This window comes from Xiphophorus hellerii, chromosome 14 (assembly GCF_003331165.1).
Source record: "Xiphophorus hellerii strain 12219 chromosome 14, Xiphophorus_hellerii-4.1, whole genome shotgun sequence".
In the NCBI taxonomy this organism is placed as follows: domain Eukaryota; kingdom Metazoa; phylum Chordata; class Actinopteri; order Cyprinodontiformes; family Poeciliidae; genus Xiphophorus; species Xiphophorus hellerii.
The window spans coordinates 27,254,069-27,276,462 of record NC_045685.1 but is presented as its reverse complement, the minus strand read 5'-3'; the positions used below and the strand labels follow the sequence as shown (position 1 = coordinate 27,276,462).

General features: G+C 41.6%; 1 protein-coding gene across 3 annotated transcripts in view; it reads right to left on the bottom strand.

Moving 5' to 3' along the window:
* Positions 1-21,343, bottom strand: part of LOC116732573 (alpha-tectorin-like) — a 38,856-nt gene extending 17,513 nt beyond the window's left edge. Inside the window, exons 1-19 of one of the 3 annotated variants that reach the window (XM_032582849.1) lie at positions 21,214-21,343; positions 19,633-19,704; positions 19,363-19,460; positions 18,710-18,919; positions 18,407-18,469; positions 16,846-16,939; positions 16,610-16,739; positions 15,773-16,034; positions 14,921-15,077; positions 14,740-14,827; positions 14,584-14,646; positions 14,237-14,433; positions 14,018-14,152; positions 13,744-13,931; positions 13,504-13,655; positions 12,576-12,821; positions 12,326-12,488; positions 12,126-12,209; positions 10,683-11,626 (exon numbers count right to left, since the gene is read on the bottom strand). In XM_032582849.1, coding sequence (XP_032438740.1) covers positions 12,126-12,209; positions 12,326-12,488; positions 12,576-12,821; positions 13,504-13,655; positions 13,744-13,931; positions 14,018-14,152; positions 14,237-14,433; positions 14,584-14,646; positions 14,740-14,827; positions 14,921-15,077; positions 15,773-16,034; positions 16,610-16,739; positions 16,846-16,939; positions 18,407-18,469; positions 18,710-18,919; positions 19,363-19,460; positions 19,633-19,681 — 2,379 coding nt within the window. In that variant the 5' untranslated portion in view covers positions 19,682-19,704; positions 21,214-21,343 and the 3' untranslated portion in view covers positions 10,683-11,626. Of the gene's footprint in view, positions 1-10,682; positions 11,627-12,125; positions 12,210-12,325; positions 12,489-12,575; positions 12,822-13,503; positions 13,656-13,743; positions 13,932-14,017; positions 14,153-14,236; positions 14,434-14,583; positions 14,647-14,739; positions 14,828-14,920; positions 15,078-15,772; positions 16,035-16,609; positions 16,740-16,845; positions 16,940-18,406; positions 18,470-18,709; positions 18,920-19,362; positions 19,461-19,632; positions 19,705-21,213 lie in introns of those variants that run through there. The other 2 variants (XM_032582851.1, XM_032582850.1) reach the window with 2 other exon arrangements.
* Between the last annotated feature and the right edge of the window lie 1,051 nt (positions 21,344-22,394).

Below are 22,394 nucleotides of genomic sequence, written 5' to 3'. Positions count from 1 at the left end.
TTTAAAGGAACTCAGTGTTTCAGCTGTTCTGCAGTTTTCTGGTGGTTTGTTCCAGATTTGTGGTGCATAGAAGCTCAGAGAATCAAAGTCAAAGTTTCTGATTCTGTAAAGCTCTCAGGGTAACTTTACACCACAAATTTTACTCAAGTTAGAGAAGCAATAGTTCAACATATTTTTACTCAAGTAAAAGTAAAAAGTTTCTGTCCAGGAAACGACTCAATTAAGAGCAGAAAAGCATTTGGTAAAAAGTAACTGATCAAAACATGAATCATATTTTAACAATTCATCATCAGATGCACCAAAATGCAAATTTATGTGGAGATTTTGGACCAAATTGAAAAAACCTTTTTTTGTAACATAGCTACAATTTGGGGAAGTAAAATTTCTCCAAATCAATTTCTGTCAACATAAAGTTTATGAAACGTTAACAAAGTTTTTGTGAAACTTTCCTCCATCTGGAGAATTTATGGTTAAAAGCTTGTTGTGGTGGTGATTTTGCAAATAGATGGTAATAATCTTCGGTTGTTTTTCTACGTGGCTCTGTTGCTGTGAATGTTTCCTCTTTCCCCCTCAGAGAATTTGGTTTTCTGTGAGAAATGTCTCCATGGATGAGCAGAAGAGAGTCCAGCGGGTCTTACCCTCTACAGGAGGATGATGAAGGTGATGATGAAGGTAGCTCTCTGGTGACCGGAGCTGCTGGGCCGATTTGGCGTCTCTGTCCGGCGGATGCTGCTTCTTCTGTTGGTCTCTGCTGGCGTCACCGGATTAAATAAACCTGGAGACGAGGAGGGGACGGTGATGATTGGCCAAATACCTGGGACAGGTATTTGCCCCGGGCTCATTCTGTTCAGTTATTTGTACTGATGGTAAGACAGAAACACCTGCAAAGGAATGTCACTGAACCAGGAAACTGAGCACAGCTGCAGCCATGTATTAAAACACCAGATGCTAATAACTCAGTGATTTCTCACAACATGACATTTGTTTTGGGCTTCAACTGTTTTTCCACCTTTCCTTCATGAAACCAGAGGACATTTACAGAGGATTGTCCAGTAATGGGTTATAAAACCAGTGAATCCTAAAAGGCATCATTGCCTCAAATTTACACCACAGATATGAGGAAGATGAGCTGAAGAACGAAGACAATAATAATAATAATAATTACACCTGGTAATTAACAGGTGGAGCTCCAAGGAACAGCAGATGTGACTCACAGTTTGTTGTTTGGTAACATTTCAAACTGATGCTGAACTAAAATGACCTCAGTATGTTTTATAATGTCACTTCAGTTTCTCAGTTATTAGCTCAAATGTTTCTTCTGCCCCAGTTTAGAATCCAGTCTCTACCAGGAACGGACTGGCATACGGGGCTAACTGGGGCCTTCCCAGTGGCCCCTCCGTTGGTCGGCCAAAAGGGCGCAGCAAGCAGCATCCTTGGTTTGCAGAGTCTCAAACTGCGTCATATCAAACTCCTTCCTGACCTCACTTCCGCCCAGTCAGGCAGATTTCAGCAGCGCAGTGGACCTGTAAACTGAGCGCAACAGAACCGCCGGCTGACCATGAAGAGCAGAGATCAGAAAAACTGGTCTGATAGGTTTATTTTAATTCCTAACTTGCAAAGATTCAACCAGAGACACAATTTTCTTTTCTGCAGAAAAGGAGGGAAGATCTGAGACGCGGAAAGTCGCCGTCAAACACTGTCTGGGATCAACTCTGCCCGATCTTTGTCTGCATTTGGCTTTATTAGAAAATACAAGGAAGGAGGTTGGGCTTTTTCACAGAGTCACACAAAGATTTTGACCAATGACCTTTTTTTACAGGGTGTTCTGGAACCTTCTGTCGACATGCCCTTACAAGGGCTTGGGCTGACCACAACTAATCAGTTACACATGTAGCTGATAACACAGGAATGTGCAAACTTCTCTAGCCTCCAGGCAAACATCCTAAAAATGGTTAATAGTATTTCACCGAAGAAAAGGAGTAAAGTAAACACAGAAAATAATAATATGAAAACATAACCTTTCAAATAAACTCACAAGTAAATGAACTTAGATAATTTTTCTAACATTCCCTCCTGTTTTTCATATTATTATTTATGAAGTCTAACACAGACATCAAAAACACATTTCTTGCTGGCACATTTTCATTGTATGGTCACAACGTTAGACATCAGAGTTTCCCTCAGAGATGGAGGCAACAAGTTGATACTGATACATAACATTTCCAACAGTTTTGGCTATCATTGATTTTAAACATGGAATAATGCAGGCAGTAAAAATACAAAACAAGAAAAGAATAAGAAGAAGAAGCATCATTAATTTCAACAGCAGATGCCACCATGGTCCATATATGAGCCAAGAAAAAAAATCTCCTCGTGAGGGAACTGCATCCTGTGACATGGCCTGTTGCAGGTTTTTCAAGGCAGACATTGCTTCATCAAAATGGGTTTCATTAGCATCAGAAATATAAGTACAACATTCTCTAGTGTCATCTTCATACTCTAGATACTCTAGACTTGGCCTACACCAACATCAAAGAAGCATTCAGAGCAGCCGCCTGCCCCCACCTTGGCTCTTCAGACCACCTATCTGTTATGCTAACTCCTGCATACAAGCCCCTGCTGACCAGAACAAAACCTACAGTGAAGCAGGTGAGAATGTGGACTGAGGGGGCCATGGATGCACTTCAGGACTGTTTTGAGTGCTCTGACTGGGATGTTCAAGGCAGCAGCCACTTACAACGACCAGATCAACATCAATGAGTACGCCATGACGGTGTCAGCCTACATCAACAAGTGCACAGAGGACGTCAGCATCACTAAGAACATTATCACCCGGGCCAACCAAAAACCCTGGATGACTAAGGAGGTACGTAGAATGCTAAAAGCACGGAACTCAGCCTTCAAGTCTGGCGACAAGGAGGCACTGAGGACAGCGAGAGCCAACTTGAACCGTGCTATCAGGTTAGCAAAGCGAACCCACAGTCGAAAAATACAGGAGTTCTTCCACGACACCAGCAACACCAGAAGTATGTGGCAAGGCATAAAGGCGATCACAGATTACAATCCATCCTCCCCCCCAGTGGGTGAAGTTGATGCTGACTTTCTAAATGGACTCAATAACTTCTTTGGGAGGTTCGAGGCACTGAACAGTACTCCGGCAAAGAAAACTGTTCCCCACCAGGAAGAGGAGGCACTCTGCCTGGACACAGCCGATGTATTGAAGACTCTGAAAAGAGTCAACCCACGGAAGGCCCCAGGTCCCGACAACATACCTGGGCGGGTGTTCAGGGAATGCGCAGGTCAGCTGGCTGGTGTCCTAACAGACATTTTTAACACCTCACTGGACCAAGCCACAGTGCCAGCCTGTCTCAAAACTGCCTCCATCATTCCGGTGCCAAAGAAACCTCAAGTCACCTCTTTCAACGATTACCGGCCTGTGGCACTGACTCCCATCATGATGAAGTGCTTTGAAAGGCTGGTAAAAGAACACATCGTCTCCAGACTCCCCTCCACATTCGACCCGTTCCAGTTTGCCTACCGCCGAAACCGCTCCACTGAGGACGCCATCTCCTCCGCCCTACACCTGAGCCTGGCTCACCTGGAGGAGAAGAACACTCATGTGCGGATGTTGTTCCTGGACTTCAGCTCAGCGTTCAACACAATCATCCCACAGCATCTGGCAGGAAAACTGGGACACCTGGGCTTCAGCACCCCCCTGCGCAACTGGCTGCTAGACTTCCTCACCGACAGACCTCAGTCAGTCCGGATCGGACAACACACCTCCGATGTCATCACCCTCAGCACAGGCTCCCCTCAGGGCTGCGTCCTGAGCCCTCTGCTGTTCACTCTGATGACACACGACTGCGTCCCCAGGTTCGCCACCAACCACATCGTGAAGTTCGCGGACGACACAACGGTGGTGGGCCTCATCAGAGACGACAACGACCTGGACTACAGAGAGGAGGTGGAGCAGCTGGTGGACTGGTGCAGAGACAACAGCCTGATCCTGAACGTTGACAAGACGAAGGAGATGATCGTCGACTTCAGGAAGAACCGGCCCAGCCACGCTCCACTGCTCATCAACAGCTCGGCTGTGGAGGTGGTCAGTAGCACCAAATTCCTGGGGGTGCACATCACTAACGACCTCACCTGGACTGCGAACACCACGTCTCTGGCCAAGAGGGCACAGAAGCGCTTGTATTTCCTGTGGAGGATGAGAAGAGCACACCACCTGCCCCCGCCGATCCTCAAGACGTTCTACAGAAGCACCATAGAGAGCATTCTGACCAGCTGCCTCTCTGTGTGGTGTGGAAGCTGCAGCGCCTCCAACTGGACGAACGTGAGGAGAGTGGTGCGGACAGCAGAAAGGATCATCGGGGCCCCCCTTCCCTCCATTCAGGACATTTCATCCCAGCGCTGCGTGTCCCGAGGCCGAAACATCGTCAGTGACCCCTCACACCCCCACCATGGACTGTTCTCCCTGCTGCCCTCTGGAAAGAGGTTCCGCAGCGTCCGGTGCAGGTCCACCAGGTTCCGAAACAGCTTTTTCCCATTTGCTATCAGACTGCTGAACTCTTAACTGGCCTGCACTTAAAATCTGGTCTCCACTTTATACCTTGCACATGTACAGAGCTAAGTAACTTCCTTTTTACTGTCAGTCCTGCACTTTATATTTTATATTTATATTTATATTCATATTTTATACTGTATTTTATTTTTTTCTGGAGTAACCTCACAACATTGAAAGCTCAAAACATTGTCCTGAGCCGTATGCAACGAAATTTCGTTCTGTATACACCCTGTGCATGCAAAATGACAATAAAGTCAGTCTAAGTCTAAGTCTAAGTCTAAGTTCATCAGTGTCAGCATAATCAAACAATGGCTTAACTTAAAAAAGTAAATTTGGCTTTGTTATTTTCCATCAGGGGAATTACTTTAATCTTTTATCAAAGAACGCAGACTTTGAATGAGACCACATCCACAGGACACCAGAAAAACAGCTGCAAAACTGCAATGACAAAACAGAGATCAGATTTTCCAAAGGCATCATTCATTTGTGTATTCAACACAAATATCTTCAATTCACTCTGTGTCCGAGTGAATTCTCCACCGCTCGTTCCCACTGTGGCTGCTATCGTCGGAATAAATGTGAAACCGCTTCTCCAAGCAGTCGCACTCTTCTTCAGAGACAACAGCTTTTGTTGTAGAGTCCAGAGTCAGGTCTGGAGCTCTGAACTCTAGGCCAGTCTGTGTGTAGAAAGCCATGAGCAACTCATCATGCGAAACCTTATCTCCTGCTTGTCCAGTTTTACTAAGTTCTGCTCATTAAATGGTGGATTTGATCCATTCAATTTACGTTTCTATTATTATATACTACACCTCCAACAGATGGAAAACACCGAAACCCTGTAATCACCTGCTTCAAAAGACAAGGTTCTAAATTAATGTTTGCCCTGAATGTTAAGCATATGCAGATCTTCATTTTAAACTAATCTTGTAATATAAGACTGAACAAAAACAAAACAATAACAAAAGCTTAAAGACGTAGTTGTATAGCTTACATTTACCATCAAAACAATGAATATCAGTGTGAATTAAACAGTCCAGTTTAAATTACTTTTATAGAACAAACTAGATTTTACTGGTAGTTTGTCTAAAACATTCTACATGCTTTCCTTAAACAAAGATTCAAAAGAGTTAGACCTGGGGTAATTATAATGTCAATGTATAACTTAACAAATCCAGACATTTTCAAAATACACCAATTTTTCTCTAGGCCTTTTACTGGTAGTAGAATTTAAAGTTTTATTCAAAGTCATTTTAAATGGATGTAAATCAAAACAAAAATCAAGTTTAGAAAAATCATTATAATCCCACATCTCAGACCCACCTGAGTACTTCTACTGATTAGTGATAACTTAATCAATAACAGATTCTTCACAACATTTCTTAAAACATTCTTAATCCATTAATTTAGTGCTCTGAAAATGGCTAGCACAATAATATTTTTAATTTCTATAATTATTTCCCCAAGTTAATTAACCAAAATATGCTTCATTATCACTATAAATTTGTTATCTATTGGTTTCAAAATACTTTAGCCCATTGTCAGAACATCTTTAATGGAGAACAACTCAAATCCATTTAAAATAAGCATATATTTCACCAGACAATATCTTTCCTTTCACTTTTATGTTTAGTACAGATCAGACATGTTCTTCAAATATTTTGTTTAAGTAATATAAGTTTCAGTAATCTAATTAAGTAATATAAAAGGTAAACCCATAACATATTCTCCTCCCTGATGATGCATTACCTGCTAATGTATCATAATTTCTACTACTTTAAATAAAGATGTTGATGAAACAGGTTTATTATTTTACCTGAGAAATTCTACCCATATTCAATGCTGCCCTTTTCCCTAAAAGGTCAACTTTCAAAACAAACAGAATCATTTATTTCAGCATGATTTAAACCTTCAAGATGACTCTATTTTCCCAAAACACTTCACATTACAGTTTTAAAGCTCATTATTTCATTTTACTCTTATGATTTTCAAATAATTCATTTTACAAAGAATTTAAACTAACGTTTGACAAAGCATGTTTACCAATTTAGACTTGGTGTTTTGATGCTAAAAACTTACATTTAACATTTTCCACATTATTTCATTGCTCACTATGTATTTGCTTGCTTAAACAACCTGCACTAAAGAGAAAATGGTTCTCTGAATTTTAGGAAACTAAAACTACATCAAAATCCTGCCTTATGTGATGGTAAAGACTCTCTACATCTTCCTATAATCTACGGTGCCAAACAAAACCCTAAGATTTAAACAGCCAATCTCTATGTTCCTTAGGAAAAAAGGTTAATTAAATCCCTTGTATTTTTTAGATTTCACACTTTATGTTTTAAGGTCACTACACTAGTCTGAGCAATCTCTATTGTCAGATCACAAAACAAATCTTTAACCCACCATATGAACTTTCCTTCACCTCTTGGAGGGACTGATTTTATGGCAGGAAAGAGAGTCAATAAGGATTTCAGGAGGAACTCCTAATTCTTCTACTGCTTTATTAGCAGTAGAATTTGGCACTTGAATCATCAGATATGTTTTGGTTTCATCTAATTTTAAAATTTGGGGTTGCTTTATACTTAAAAAAACATATACTAGTGTTTTGTAAAGAGGCTTCACATGTTGGTTAGTTGAATCTAGTGGGGGTAGAAGTTACAGCACAGCTCTTCTTGTTCTCCCCTGCTGAGCTGCTGTGAGTTTGGGTTGCAACTCCTCCCTGGGCTTCATTATTCTCTTGTCTAAATAAACATACTTGTCGCTTTTTCCTGTTTTGTTCTATTTATTTTATTTTTTTCTTATTTTCTTATTTTATTTGCAGCCCTCTCTTTCTGTAGGCACTTTTCAATCATCTCTTATTACAGTTTAATATTGATTCTCTACAATAGTTCCACATGATCTTTTTTCATTAACCAATAACTTATTTCAAACTTAATGTTATCCTTCAACAACAAATCTTGTAAATTTTAGCAAACTTTTCTGTATTTAATCAATTTCTATTTAACAAGAGAGTTACTTCTAATTTATCCTGTCTTAATTATCAATAAGTCCTGTAGATTTAATAATATTTATCTATCTTAAAGTTTTGGTCAGTTTAAAAAGACTGATTGTGAAACTATCTAGAATCAGCCGCATGCTGCAGTTTGTTGTTATCTGGGCAATTCCTCTTACAGTTAGGGCCTGTTTCTCTAAAGATCTTTTCTGTTTTTTCTTTATCCTCAACTCATTAAAAAGGTCCCATTGTAGCTCATTGTATTTTATTCTATTTTTACTACTACCTTCTCAGCCTAGAAGGAATAATTAACAGTTTTATCTAATATTTTAGTTCTCAATTCTATATACATATTTTATTTTGTTTATTTCTCTACCTAATCATTTATGTATTTATCTATTTATTTACTTTATTTTTCATTTAGTCATCTATTAATTTGCCAATACATCATTTCCACAATCCTCTGTGACCTCATTTTCTTGGCTTATTCTTTATTTATTTATATTTCATCCTGTAGTTCTACCAATTTATTTAGCCTTAGAACCCATATTTTTACTTTCAATTTGTTCAGATGTTTTATTTTATCAGGATTCTATCTTTCAATGCCTTCCAATCTTTACACACTGCAGGTCACACTTACTGCTGTTGTTGCTTAATTTGAATAATTTAGTCCAGTTTAACACATAGGGTGTTCTAAAAACTGGAAACTTTGCACCATGAGACAGCACTAAAAAAATGCTCTGTAGGGTAATTTCTGCTTCTACTTGGTTGTTCCAAGTGAGAAATTCTTGCCTATGGCATCCACTTACAGAGGTGCTGTTCACATTCTCATTGTATTTATATGACATAAAATACCAAGTGGTATTTTATCTCCAATTACACACACTCTTTCACACCAACATGAATTGTAACACAAACAAAAAAACACAAAACACAAAACAACTGGTCAGATTTGTAGTCAGTCAAAATTTCATCAGTCACCAATTTTCAGTCTGTCCTCATTATTTTATCAAATTTTACTCTAATTTTTTATCAAATTTTACTGAAGCTTCAGGAATTTCCCAATGTTTTGTTAACATTTTTCATGTTTTAATTTAATTAATTTTAAACTTTAGTCTTCAGGAACCTGTTTTAAATACCGTGCACATTTATAAAGAGACATCTCAAACTTATGTTAGAATCTAACAACAACCAATAATTTCCTGTTTTCTGGTACCAGTTTTTTACTTAACCCTTATTTTAAAACCGAAACACCACGTTTTTTCTTTATTTTACTTTCAACACACCATCTACACCGTACTTCTTTTTCCATTTAGTCAGGTACTTTAAGTTTCCTGGCTCCATCTGACACATTAACTTCTCATCCCCTTTAAGACTTTTCTCCTTCCCGTGTGAAAAACCCATATTTTACAGTGTGTTCATCCCGTTCTTTACACACCTAGGGTGGACTCTACAGAACGGGGGATAGAAAGAGTAGGGTGGTGGCCAAGTTCTTGTTGTGGTAATTCTCGCTTGGACTAAATTCAATAAATGATTTGAGTGGAGAATTCTTGATGATCATCCCCAACAAGCCCACCACTCACCTTTCCCACTGTTTTTTAGGTATCACATTTATTGCCTTTCCCTACGTGTGTTTTTTATACTTTCCCTTTTTTTTTTTTTTTTTCTTGATGTCAAACGGGGGACTTGAAAACCGCTTGTAACATCCCATTTACTTACTTGGTTGAATCCTGCTCTGTCTCGGTTTTGAGTCCCGTCAATCCACCGTTGGCAGAAGGAGGTTGACCTAAGACACTGGCCCAGCGAGGAAATTGCCCCCCGGGACTTTTCAGAATACTGCCGGCAGATTTCAGCGCGTCTTACTCCTTCCGTCAGCGGTGGGTATGTTGGGAATCCCTGAACGAGCCCCCAAATGATAGGTTTATTTTAATTCCTAACTTGCAAAGATTCAACCAGAGACACAATTTTCATTTCTGCAGAAAAGGAGGGAAGATCCGAGACGCGGAAAGCCGCCGTCAAACACTGTCTGGAATCAACTCTGCCCGATCTTTGTCTGCATTTCGCTTTATTAGAAAATACAAGGAAGGAGGTTGGGCTTTTTCATGTAGTCACACAAAGAATTTGACCAATGACCTTTTTCTACAGGGTGGTCTGGAACCTTCTGTGGACATGCCCTTACAAGGGCATGTGGCTGACCACAACTAATCAGTTACACATGTAGCTGATAACACAGGAATGTGCAAACTTCTCTAGCCTCCAGGCAAACATCCTAAAAATGGTTAATAGTATTTCACCGAAGAAAAGGAGTAAAGTAAACAACACAGAAAATAATAATATGAAAACATAACCTTTCAAATAAACTCACAAGTAAATGAACTTAGATGATTTTTCTAACTGGTCCGAACAGAAAACAGCCTCTGAGGCGATTATTACAAACTCAACGACGGTCATGAGACAGAAAAGCCTCGTCTGGCCGTCTGTTCCTGCCAGTGAGTCATGAATTAAATCTCCATATTTCTCTCTCCAGCAGAGAAGCCCGGTCTGCAGAACCAAGCTGAAGTTGGTTCCGATTCGAGAAATGACTAAAGGGCGATTCCACCCAATTTTTCACCACCTTCCGCATCTTTAATCGGCTCTAGGTTAAAAACTACAACACCTGGACTCTTCAAACCTGGACTGGATTATTCTGCTCTAATAACAGAATATTTTAATCCATGTTTGGGATTTGTGAAACCTTTAGGTGATTTGTGAAACTTCACTAAAGCTTAGATTACTATTCATACTTGTTACATGCAGGTTTTGCAAATTCAATTTGAATTCAAAACCACTTTATTAATGGGAAATGAAATGTTGGTGTAGCTCATTAATTCTTCAAAGAGTTCAAAGGTCAATGCGGCCCTGCCAGCCTGATGCGGCTCCAGCTCTCATGCAATTACACAACTTTGACCTTAAAACAGTCAGTTTCATCTAAATCCATCAAAATGATCAAATTTCAACAAAACTTTTAGTAATAAAGACTTTGATTATCTTGTCAAATAAATGCCTTTTGTAATCTAAATACATAAATATCCCACGCCGACCTGGATATTCAACATGAATAAAAGACCAAATACAGACTTTTATTTTTAATGTTTATTTGCTGATTAAAACATGAATTACAACTTTAATCACCTTCATCCAAAGTAGTTATTATAAAAACTAAAAATGTTTGATTAATAATCATCATTGCACACTTTAATATTTTAGTGATTAGAAATCAAAAGTGCTGATCTTTATGTCGCCGCCGCACATCAGATGTCCAACATGAAAACCAAACAAGAAACAACAACAATCCATCCAAAGACTGAAGAAAAACTACAAAAGGCCGAAAGCAGAATGGGAAAAAAAATCATTTATTTGACCTCAAATGGCTTTTATTCTGTCTAAGTTTAGAAGAATTAAAACAAATGACCAGTTAAAGCTTGTATGTAATACAAATTGTAGCCACAAGAGGGGGAAGTGCTCCAGTTTTACATTTGTAAGAGTTAAAACTCTGCTTTAACTTTCTGAATTGAAAACTTAACATGATAATAATTTTATAGATGTTAAAAACTGACATCAACCTACAAACGTCATGTTGGAGTTTCTGTAAATTTCAGCTTCAGAAGAAGAAAAACGGCTCAGTAACAGCCACCAATCCCTGCTAAACCTTTACTGATCATTGAGACTAGAAATGAAATCAAATTCCTCCTGATTGTAGAGCTGACTGAAACATTGAAGCTCACTGTGAACCACTGCAGCCTCATTCTGCTCTCTGTTTTCCTCTGTGCATTATGGGATGTTTCACATCTACAATGTGTTGAGCTCAGACAACGTGAGAATCAAAAAGCTTCTTTCATTGAAGACCAACTATAAACTCTGATTAGTTTAGTGTTTCACTCACTTCCCTTCACCACATTTGATTAATACAAAGAAACGCTCAGCAGTAGAACCGCTATGTGCCAGAGATTTCCTCATAACACCCGGGTCTGGATCAGAACCGGTCCACAGACTGGATCTTCATGGAGTTTGAGGTCCTTCACCTGAAAAGACAACAGGAGCAAAGTTTGAACCAGACTTCACAAACTGCTGTGGTTCAACTGGACATCAGCTTTACAAGATGATGAAAAGTTTTTCCCCTCATATTTTAATAACTCAAACATTATGTGCAAAACTCAGGAAATCTTCCTTTAAAAAGCTTAACACCAACATTTTGTCACAAAAACAAACCCTGTAAAAAGTTCAAGCTTGGTCTCTCTTCCCATCCATCAGGAACTTTGTCCATTTCTATTTCTGTCTCCATTGATGTGACGACTATCAGAGTTTGAGGTTTTCATTTTCATGGTCCTGCAACCGTGTCTAAAGATCCAGCGGTGTTACCGTAAACTAGACGACTAGTTACGACCCCTAGTGGAGAGTTCAAGCTACTGATCCACTGACCCCATCTGAGATAATCACTAAAGGATTAATGGGAAGGAACAATTATAAATGTGAATAACAATAATAATAATAATAATATGTCAGAATAACAGACAGTCTTACCTAGGCAGTCCAAGCCATGCTGATGAAGGCAGCAGCTCCAGACTGGGACCGGACAGATCTGCGTCTCCGAGTTCCACCACACGTCTAGAAGTGAAGGACAGACAAGTCTACATTTCAATGACTGTCAAAGCTGAACTTTGTCTCTCATAGTGTGTTAGCGTCAAACATCCTGAGGTGAGTGAGATTCAGAGAAGCTGCACCTTGACGCAGGTGTTCTCCTGTTTGATGCAGAGCTGCAGTTTGCAGTGCAGGTAGACCTCAGCTGAGCTCCCAATGAACTGGAACATGTTGAAGGAGAAGGAGTTGGAGGTTCCCTTTCCGTTTGCCTCCATGCTCACCGTCTGGTCCTCAGGGTTTGGACAACTGCTCACAAGCGTCAAATCAAACGTTGGTGGTCGGATCAGAGAGGTTAGAAAGGTCACAGAGGCTGAATATGGGCAGCGGTCTCACCCGTTCTTGATCAGGTAATGTTTACGGCTAGCGTTGGCCGATTCCTTGTCCGTCGCCCAGCAGGAGTCCATCACCAAGGCAACCAGGCTTTCATTCAGGCCGTTGGCGTCCAGCTCCACCCAGATCTTCTGGTTCAGGCGAACTTTGGTGTTTGAGGCCACAGCTTTAGTTCGGTGGGCGTCGGTGTAGGCCTTCATGGTCAGAGAGTAATTCCAAAGTCCGGATGAGATGAACTGAACCACAGAGCTGCAGAGGACACACACAGCTGGCAGGAGTCTGCTTCTACTTCTGACTGCTCAAAGATTTTACTTTGCTTTCTGCATCCAGCAGGTTTGTACTGTCATATGGAGATGCTAGCTGTGGTCGTCTCCTTGGTGTTTCAGTTTTTACGTCAGCTTAACCGGAGCTTCTTTTCTTTCTAGTAGGTTTTGTTATGTCTTGGTTTTCTGCACCTGTTTTGCCTCCCATTATTTCCCCTCTGCTTCCTGCTTGTTCACAGGCCACATCCAATCACTGCCCTCGTCAACAGACGCTGTGGGCCGTCACGATGTTGCTATGACGACGGGTTCATCTCGTAGGGGAACCAAACTGCATTCAGCTCAATTTTACGCTACAGACACGTTGATGAAGGAACGACCCAAGTTACAGGAGTCTAAAAGCTTCCAACTCTTCAAAGTTATGTTTTCTATGCAACATATATCTATGATAGGACAACGTAGCTACATCTAGTATTTCATAGAGTGTTTAAGCTTTTGGCCAAATCTGTAAAATCACTTTGACCTGAATCATAAAGAGAAAGGATTAGACTCTGTTATATCAATCTATTCCTACAGAAACTGACCAAACTATTCTGTAATGTTTTACTGAATCTTTTTCACCTGATTCTGAAACTAAAACCACAAGTTTACCTGATGGGATCAACACCCACCTGTCTTTGATCCTGAAAGCCACCGTCTGTATGTCCGGCTGGGTCTCAACGCAGGAAAACCCGATGTAGACCTGGTCTTGGCGAGTGATTCCTCCAGAGGAGAGGTTCTGTGTCATGATGGTGTTCTTGTAGATGGTTTGGCTGTTGTGGGTCTGCAAACAGAAACATTAACTCCGTACCAAAAGCTGACCTGTGAAAGTTGCCTCCACATCAAGGTCCCGAAGCAGAGCGCGAACCCACCGTGACCTCAGTCCCACAGAGGTCGGTGCTGTTGAAGCTGAAGGTCACCATGTGGGTCTGCTGGTCCATCTGACCTCTGCAGGTCGGATCTTTGAGCTGTAAGTCAGAGTAGTCGATGCCTTTGTCCTCCAGGAGACACCCGACCAGAGAGAGAGAAGTAGAGCTCTGCCTGCAGACCGGCGGATCACCTGGAGGTTACAGCGTTGGTGAGGAGAGGCAGTCAGAGGGTTTCCTCCAAACATTAAGGCCTGTTCTCAGGTCACAGCTGTCCTACCCAAAGAGTTCGTCTGTCTGTACTTGGAGGCAAAAATGGCCCGACAGAAGCAGCGAGTTTCTCCTCCAGCTGTCTTCTCTCCACAGAACTCGTGATCGCTGCAGGTCCTGTCCTGACAGACGGCCCCAGGGGGCGCTGCAGAGCAGATGCATTACTGTGAAAAGCAGCAGCAGCAGCAGCAGCAGATTCATGGAGCAGACGGAGGGCAGCAGGTCTTACAGCACTGAGCCTTGGACCTCCAGTCCTCCGGTGCGGCGCTGCTCTGCAGGCTGCAGGCTCTGGCGTAGGCCTCCAGGAACCGACAGCTGAGGCCATCCAGATCCGGATAGCGGCACAAAGTGTCTGTGCAGGCGGCCATGTAGGGCTCTGGGTCCACGCCGCAGGAGGAGAAGGGCGCCTCCTTCAGGAGGCTACAGCTGCTCCACATGGAGACAATCAATGATCAATAAACGGATTCGTCTCCCATCACAACTGACGTCACGAGGCATCAAACACCATGAAACATGAAGTTTCCCCCAGAGATCAGAGAGAAACTCAGACTAAAGGTTCTGGATCAATGTGCTCACCGTTCAGCCATCTTGGTGCAGCTGGTGGTTGTGTCAGTAGCGTCGGTGTACTGCGCCTCACAGCTAGGGGGCGACACACAACAAGGTCAGGACCGATTCCTGAGTTTACCTGCAGTCCGTCCGTCCAGCAGCGGTCGGTCGGTAAGGAGGTCTGACCTGGTGGAGCCGTCCTCAGAGAGCCGCTCTTCACTCAGAGACCTGCTGGCGTTTCCACACAGACCCTGCAGAGGCAGTCCATAAGAACCTGGACGGGTTCAGGACGCAGCGAGAGACAATCAGCATCAGACTGCAGGACAGCAGCGATCCTCAGGATCCAAACTCATCTGATGCTCTGTACCTTTCAGGTGGATCTGAGCCGTGGAGCCGTCAAAGAAGACAGAAGCAGAGAAGTCGGACAGGGACGCCTGGACAGTGACTCCAGTTTGGTCCTTGGAGAGGTTCACACCGTGACCCGTCTGAACCGAGCCGCTGAGGGTCAGCGGCGAGCCGTTCAGCTGCGACCCACAGAGACACAGCGGACTGTCAGAACTCAGAGGCTGAGCCACAGAAACCTGGAGGTCTGTCTGAGAAAAGGAGCTACAGGCGAGTCTGGAGGGGCTTCGGAAGGTGGCGCCCCCTGCTGGTGAAGCAGCAGAGAGACGCTGCTTCACCTACAAACTTCAGACTACAGCGGACCTGTGACTCAGCAGCTCTGAAAAGGTTCTGTAGCATGAGGAAAGCTTTAAACACACACACACAGAATGACTGAAACAAATTATGAACCAACTGAAAAAGTTCAACTAAAACTGAATCTGACTTTTGTTTTCAGCTAAAACTCAGAAAATATTTTTTATAAGTTGTCTTTAGGATCAAAGCTGATAGAAAAAAAAGTTCAAAACTGTTTCAGTTCTTTTGGTTTCAGGAGATAAGAAACCACAAAAACTATAAAGTCTAAGATTTTTTTAATCAAAACTTTTAAATTAGGAAATTTAATCATCAAATTCATTGCTAGTGTTTTTCCTGTTGTGAACATTTAAAATGATTTTGTTTTAACTTCATGTCAGTCTCTTATAAGTATCAGTTTGCTCTTTAGCAGCAGAAAAAGTTGCATTTGTTTCATAAATCCAGAGGTTCCTGGGCTGGGCCCCCAGAACCCCAGGATCCAGATTACGGCCCTGCTGGAAGCCATGAAGCGTCTGCAGCGGCTCACCAGAACTCTGCCTCCTTGTTTCAGCTGGATGTCAACGGCCGATGTGAACCCGTTCAGTCGCAGCGTCACGCCGTCCAGGAAGCTCACGTCTTTACGGCGCCGCTCCTGGAAGTGGGCCAGAACCTGGAAGTCTGGGCCTGATGGGATCCTCAGCAGAGAGTACCAGCACCGGTCCTTCACAGAGTTCTGCTGGCCCTGGAAGTCCACCACAGCCGGACCCGTCACCGTGCAGACGGAGCCCAACGAGGAGGCAGAGGAGCAGCTGGTGGAGGCAGAAACAAACATCAAGACCTGTTGCTGGGGGCCACAGCCACCAGGGGGCGCTCTACTCCTCCAGCTCTCTGGATCAGTAGTCAGTATGTTACTGAGGTCTGACTGATGTGAAGGACTCAGATTTAGACCAACTGCTGTGCAGAAAGATTCATTTCAGCCTCACTGATCTCTGATCTGTTCTCCACCGCTGCTCACTTCCTGCTGCTCCTTCACAATAAAAGCTCATTTATCACTTCATGCTTCTCCTTCACAATAAAACGTCATTTATCACTTCATGCTTCTCCTTCACAATAAAAGCTCATTTATCACTTCGTGCTTCTCCTTCACAATAAAAGCTCATTTAACACTTCCTGCTGCTCCTTGAAAGTTAATGCTTGCTGTGAAAAAGACCACAGCTCCAGTGAAATTTAACTTCATGAGTCAAATTTGAAAACACATTTTTCTCTTTCCCACTTTTCAAATACAAAATCAATCAATCAATTTTATTTATAAAGCACCCTTCAAAGTGCTGTTTTTAGTAGCAGGACTTTGAGCGTGTAAATAAGTAAAAATGACCATATTTACACGCCGTTGCCTTGACAACGCTCCGTGGGCCCACAGCTGGTTTTCTGGAGGACTGCAGACTGAGAACAGGTGAGAGTCCTGCAGGTTATTGGATCAGAGCTGACAACGTCTCCAGGTCTGAACAGAACACCTGAGAAACGAAGGAAGAGACAGAAAACTCAGAAACTCAGTTTATCTGAGGAAAAACTGTTTCACTGAATCTCAAAGTTCAGGTTTGGATTCAGAGGTTCACTGACCTGATGACCTGCAGCCGCTCAGATCTGCGTAGGCTTGCTGGTTTGCAACACTCGGAGGGAAAACTTTGTTTCCATCCACCAGAAAATCAGTGAACTGCAGAACAACAGAGTCAGAACCACAGAGACTCAACACAGAATAAAAACTGATTTCATTAAAAATGTCTTGATAAAAACTCATTTCTTTCTTTGAGCCAAAACTTTGTTTTACTCAGCTGATTTTTACTCTAAAGAGCAAAACAGACATTTTTCCTGTCTCATGTTTCTATATGTTTTTTGTCTCATGTTTCTATGTTTTTCATGGTGTCCATTGTAATGGACATCTTGACTAAATGAACGTAGAACGTCATGAAAACTTCTATACTTTCCCCGCAGAGCTTCATGCAATAACTCATGGTCTCAACCTTTTAAACTGGATTTTGCTGTTTTGTTTATCAGTGTGCATGTCTGAATAGAGAATAAATAATATAAAATATAGCTTTGACTTTAGTGATGGCCATTGAACTTTCAGATGTATTGACATGCTATTATTTGTAGTGATGTAAACATATAACAATAGATTACACAGTTATCAAACTGCTGGCTATTTCCATGTAACCTTTATTTTTTAGGAACATCTTGAAGCAGTTTCAGTTTGGATTTTACATTTCTTACAGCAGAAATGTGTTTTTCTGTGCATTATGGCGTCTTGCATCCAGTCGGCTCTGACTTTTTTCTCAGATTTTTGTGTTTACAGACTGATAATTTGATCTAGCAGGACAACAACACCCACTGATTCACTGTGTAGCTGAACTTCTCTGGATGAGACACTGAAAAACTGGGAATGCTTTACTTCTCAATTTACCATCTAATTCCTGTGGCTTATTTTCCTCATCCAATCACTGGATCAGAAATCTCTTGATGTACCGTCAGTTCAAGAAGGTTTGACAGTTTTTACTCCATCATTGAGAAAATAACAGAAAATCATTATGAAATCACAAACTGGCTATGAAATGTTCACACATGCTTCTTTCTTTGCACAGTAACACTGAATAATTAGGCGCTGTACAGCCAACACAAAGTCCTGATGTCCATTGGGATGGACATTCAACTTTAAAAAAAGTCCTACGATTTAATGAGAGGAAAAATGTTCAAAATACTTTCAAATACTATTACTGGAAATACTTAAAAATATACAGAGAAAACTTTTCTGTGCTGCTATGAACATAAAGAATATTTTTGAAGTAAAACAGAAGCTTCCTCCTCCCCGTCTGTTTTCAGTCACATGCTCGTCTGGATGACTGAAACTCACTAGTATCAACTTAAGGGTCTAAACTTTATTGTTTTTGCTTAATAATAAACCAAACTATAACAAGCATCATGTAAATAACCAATTCCCTAATATTTTTATTAGTTTAATCCCAGAAAAACATCATGTCCACGCCAGTGGACGTGGAGTCTAAAGGATGTCTTGATAAAAACTGAATATAATCAGGAAAATCTTCAGGTAGATGTTTAGATCTGACAATATTTAATTATTAACTCAAAGCTTTTCCTGTATTTTGTAAAAGATGTAAAGACTTACCACTGGTTGGTCTACATTCATAAAAGCACTTTGTGATCCAAAGTTTACTAGAAGAAAAGTGTACTAAAAAAAATACAAAAAAACAGTCAGCAGGTTTGATCCAGTCAAAAGGTTTTCACAAAAAGTCTTAGCATGAAACATAATTACATACTATAGGCGATATAAACAATGAATAAAATATAAGAACTAAACGTAAACAGCTCATACAGTTCTATCAGTTCATTCATATTCTTCCATCAATGTTTTGTGTTTAAGTCTTTTCTAAAACCAGAAAACAGATTTAAATCACTGAACAGAACTTACTGCAGAGTTCATAAAGAACATGTAGCACTCCCCAGTGTTCTTAATGCTTGGCAGATTCTGGACGATGTTTTGCAGTTCAACATAGTCAGGCACACTTTGAAGATAAAACTGTGTGTTGTCTGTTTGAGGCGCCACCAAGCAGTCTCCTCTGCCCTGAGGCTCATAAAAGCCGGTGAAACAGAGAACAAAGTTGTCACTGGTGAAGTTCAGCTGAAAAAACAGAAACACAACAAGTCAAAGAAAAACCGACCCACAAAGATTCATCAAGAAGAGAAAAGAGTCTGGAAGTCCTGAGGAATAAAACTCTACAGATCAGTTTCTGATTAAATGAGCAGAAATCCTCTGGACTCCTACTTCCTGTGTTTGCTTCAAAATAAAAGCAGGCAGACTCAGAGCTCTGAAGCTGCAGAGATCATCATCATCATCAACATCACCATCATCATCATCATCATCATCATCATCATCATCAGCAACATCATCATCATCATCATCAGCAACATCATCATCATCATCATCATCATCAGCAACATCATCATCATCATCAACATCATCATCATCACCATCACCATCATCATCACCATCATCATCATCATCATCATCATGCGTCTGACTAAGCAATAATTAGTAGAGGTTCATCCAGTCATTTTACTCACATAAAGTTGTTCGTATTTCTGTCCAAAGTACGTGATGGGGCATGAGCTGATGTCCACCTCTGTGTTACTAGCAAATACTGCAAGCTGGTCAGCAGCTCCTGAAACACAGAGACACATGAGATGAGAACCAGAGTCTGGCAGCAACATGACAATCTGTAGATGAATAAACCAGCATCAGTTGGTCTGTTTGGAGACCAAGATGGCAGCAGGAGCTCCGTTCCTCCATCTTCACTGACTCAGCAGAAACTGCTTCTAACTGCAGGAACTCACCTGGCAGCAACATGGCAGCAGAGAGGAAGAGGAGCAGGAGGCAGAGCATGTTGGAGGCGACCAATCAGAGAGCTGGAAAACAGAACATCACATGAAACATAAATCAGTTTTTACTTTCTGCTAAGTTTATTGTTGAAGTTTGAATGTCTCGTTTTATTTCAGTCATGAATGAATTCCTTTGAGGCAGAATCTGTTGCTGGTTTGTCTTCCTTGGAGGTGAGGAAGCCACCTGGGGCCACAGGGACACCTGCAGGGGCCACAAATGTCCTCTGTACAAACACAGGCTGTAAAGTTACTGACAACAAGGCAGATGAATCAGCAGCAGGACCTAAATGATGATATTTGTTTCAGATTTCTCCCAGAAATCTGAAGTCCTGATGTTAAACCAAAACTTAAAGTGGATTAATGGCAATATCTGGCAACTTCCAACTCTTTCTGATCTGTTGCCAGATTCTGAGGCTTCAAAATGATCCGGTCCTGGTTTTGATCTGTAGTGAGTCTGGTTGATCCAAACAGCAGCGCTGGTAGTGAGCTGAATCATGTCACCTCACAAAACTGCTTGTGTAACAAAGAGCCTGACACCAAACAGACGAAGCAGCTAAACTCTGGTTGGAACGACGTCCAACAGGAAGCAGCTGGCATTCAGTGCTCAGCCTGATGCCAACACAAACAGCTGGAGGCTGTGTGTGTTCTTCTGTGGTTTAGTTTGACCTTCCTAAGAAACGCACCCTGGAAAGTTTCCTGACATGGCAACAATCAATCAGCCAAATCAAATTTTATTTGTAGAGCACCTTTCAGCAACAAGGCATTTCAAAGAACGTTACATCATAAAAACATAAAAATATAAAGTCAACAGCTTTACATTTTGCACATCAGATTATTGATCAATGTTTCATGATTATGTTTCCAAATCAGCTCTAACCAGCTGAGTTTTTAGTCTGGATTTAAAGGAACTCAGTGTTTCAGCTGTTCTGCAGTTTTCTGGTGGTTTGTTCCAGATTTGTGGTGCATAGAAGCTCAGAGAATCAAAGTCAAAGTTTCTGATTCTGTAAAGCTCTCAGGGTAACTTTACACCACAAATTTTATTCAAGTTAGAGAAGCAATAGTTCAACATATTTTGACTCAAGTAAAAGTAAAAAGTTTCCGTCCAGGAAACGACTCAATTAAGAGCAGAAAAGCATTTGGTAAAAAGTAACTGATCAAAACATGAATCATATTTTAACAATTCATCATCAGATGCACCAAAATGCAAATTTATGTGGAGATTTTGGACCAAATTGAAAAAACCTTTTTTTGTAACATAGCTACAATTTGGGGAAGTAAAATTTCTCCAAATCAATTTCTGTCAACATAAAGTTTATGAAACGTTAACAAAGTTTTTGTGAAACTATCCTCCATCTGGAGAATTTATGGTTAAAAGCTTGTTGTGGTGGTGATTTTGCAAATAGATGGTAATAATCTTCGGTTGTTTTTCTACGTGGCTCTGTTGCTGTGAATGTTTCCTCTTTCCCCCTCAGAGAATTTGGTTTTCTGTGAGAAATGTCTCCATGGATGAGCAGAAGAGAGTCCAGCGGGTCTTACCCTCTACAGGAGGATGATGAAGGTGATGATGAAGGTGGCTCTCTGGTGACCGGAGCTGCTGGGCCGATTTGGCGTCTCTGTCCGGCGGATGCTGCTTCTTCTGTTGGTCTCTGCTGGCGTCACCGGATTAAATAAACCTGGAGACGAGGAGGGGACGGTGATGATTGGCCAAACACCTGGGACAGGTATTTGCCCCGGGCTCATTCTGTTCAGTTATTTGTACTGATGGTAAGACAGAAACACCTGCAAAGGAATGTCACTGAACCAGAAAACTGAGCACAGCTGCAGCCATGTATTAAAACACCAGATGCTAATAACTCAGTGATTTCTCACAACATGACATTTGTTTTGGGCTTCAACTGTTTTTCCACCTTTCCTTCATGAAACCAGAGGACATTTACAGAGGATTGTCCAGTAATGGGTTATAAAACCAGTGAATCCTAAAAGGCATCATTGCCTCAAATTTACACCACAGATATGAGGAAGATGAGCTGAAGAATGAAGACAATAATAATAATAATTACACCTGGTAATTAACAGGTGGAGCTCCAAGGAACAGCAGATGTGACTCACAGTTTGTTGTTTGGTAACATTTCAAACTGATGCTGAACTAAAATGACCTCAGTATGTTTTATAATGTCACTTCAGTTTCTCAGTTATTAGCTCAAATGTTTCTTCTGCCCCAGTTTAGAATCCAGTCTCTACCAGGAACGGACTGGCATACGGGGCTAACTGGGGCCTTCCCAGTGGCCCCTCCGTTGGTCGGCCAAAAGGGCGCAGCAAGCAGCATCCTTGGTTTGCAGAGTCTCAAACTGCGTCATATCAAACTCCTTCCTGACCTCACTTCCGCCCAGTCAGGCAGATTTCAGCAGCGCAGTGGACCTGTAAACTGAGCGCAACAGAACCGCCGGCTGACCATGAAGAGCAGAGATCAGAAAAACAGGTCCGAACAGAAAACAGCCTCTGAGGCGATTATTACAAACTCAACGACGGTCATGAGACAGAAAAGCCTCGTCTGGCCGTCTGTTCCTGCCAGTGAGTCATGAATTAAATCTCCATATTTCTCTCTCCAGCACAGAAGCCCGGTCTGCAGAACCAAGCTGGAGTTGGTTCCGATTCGGGAAAAGACTAAAGGTCGATTCCACCCAATTTTTCACCACCTCCCGCATCTTTAATCGGCT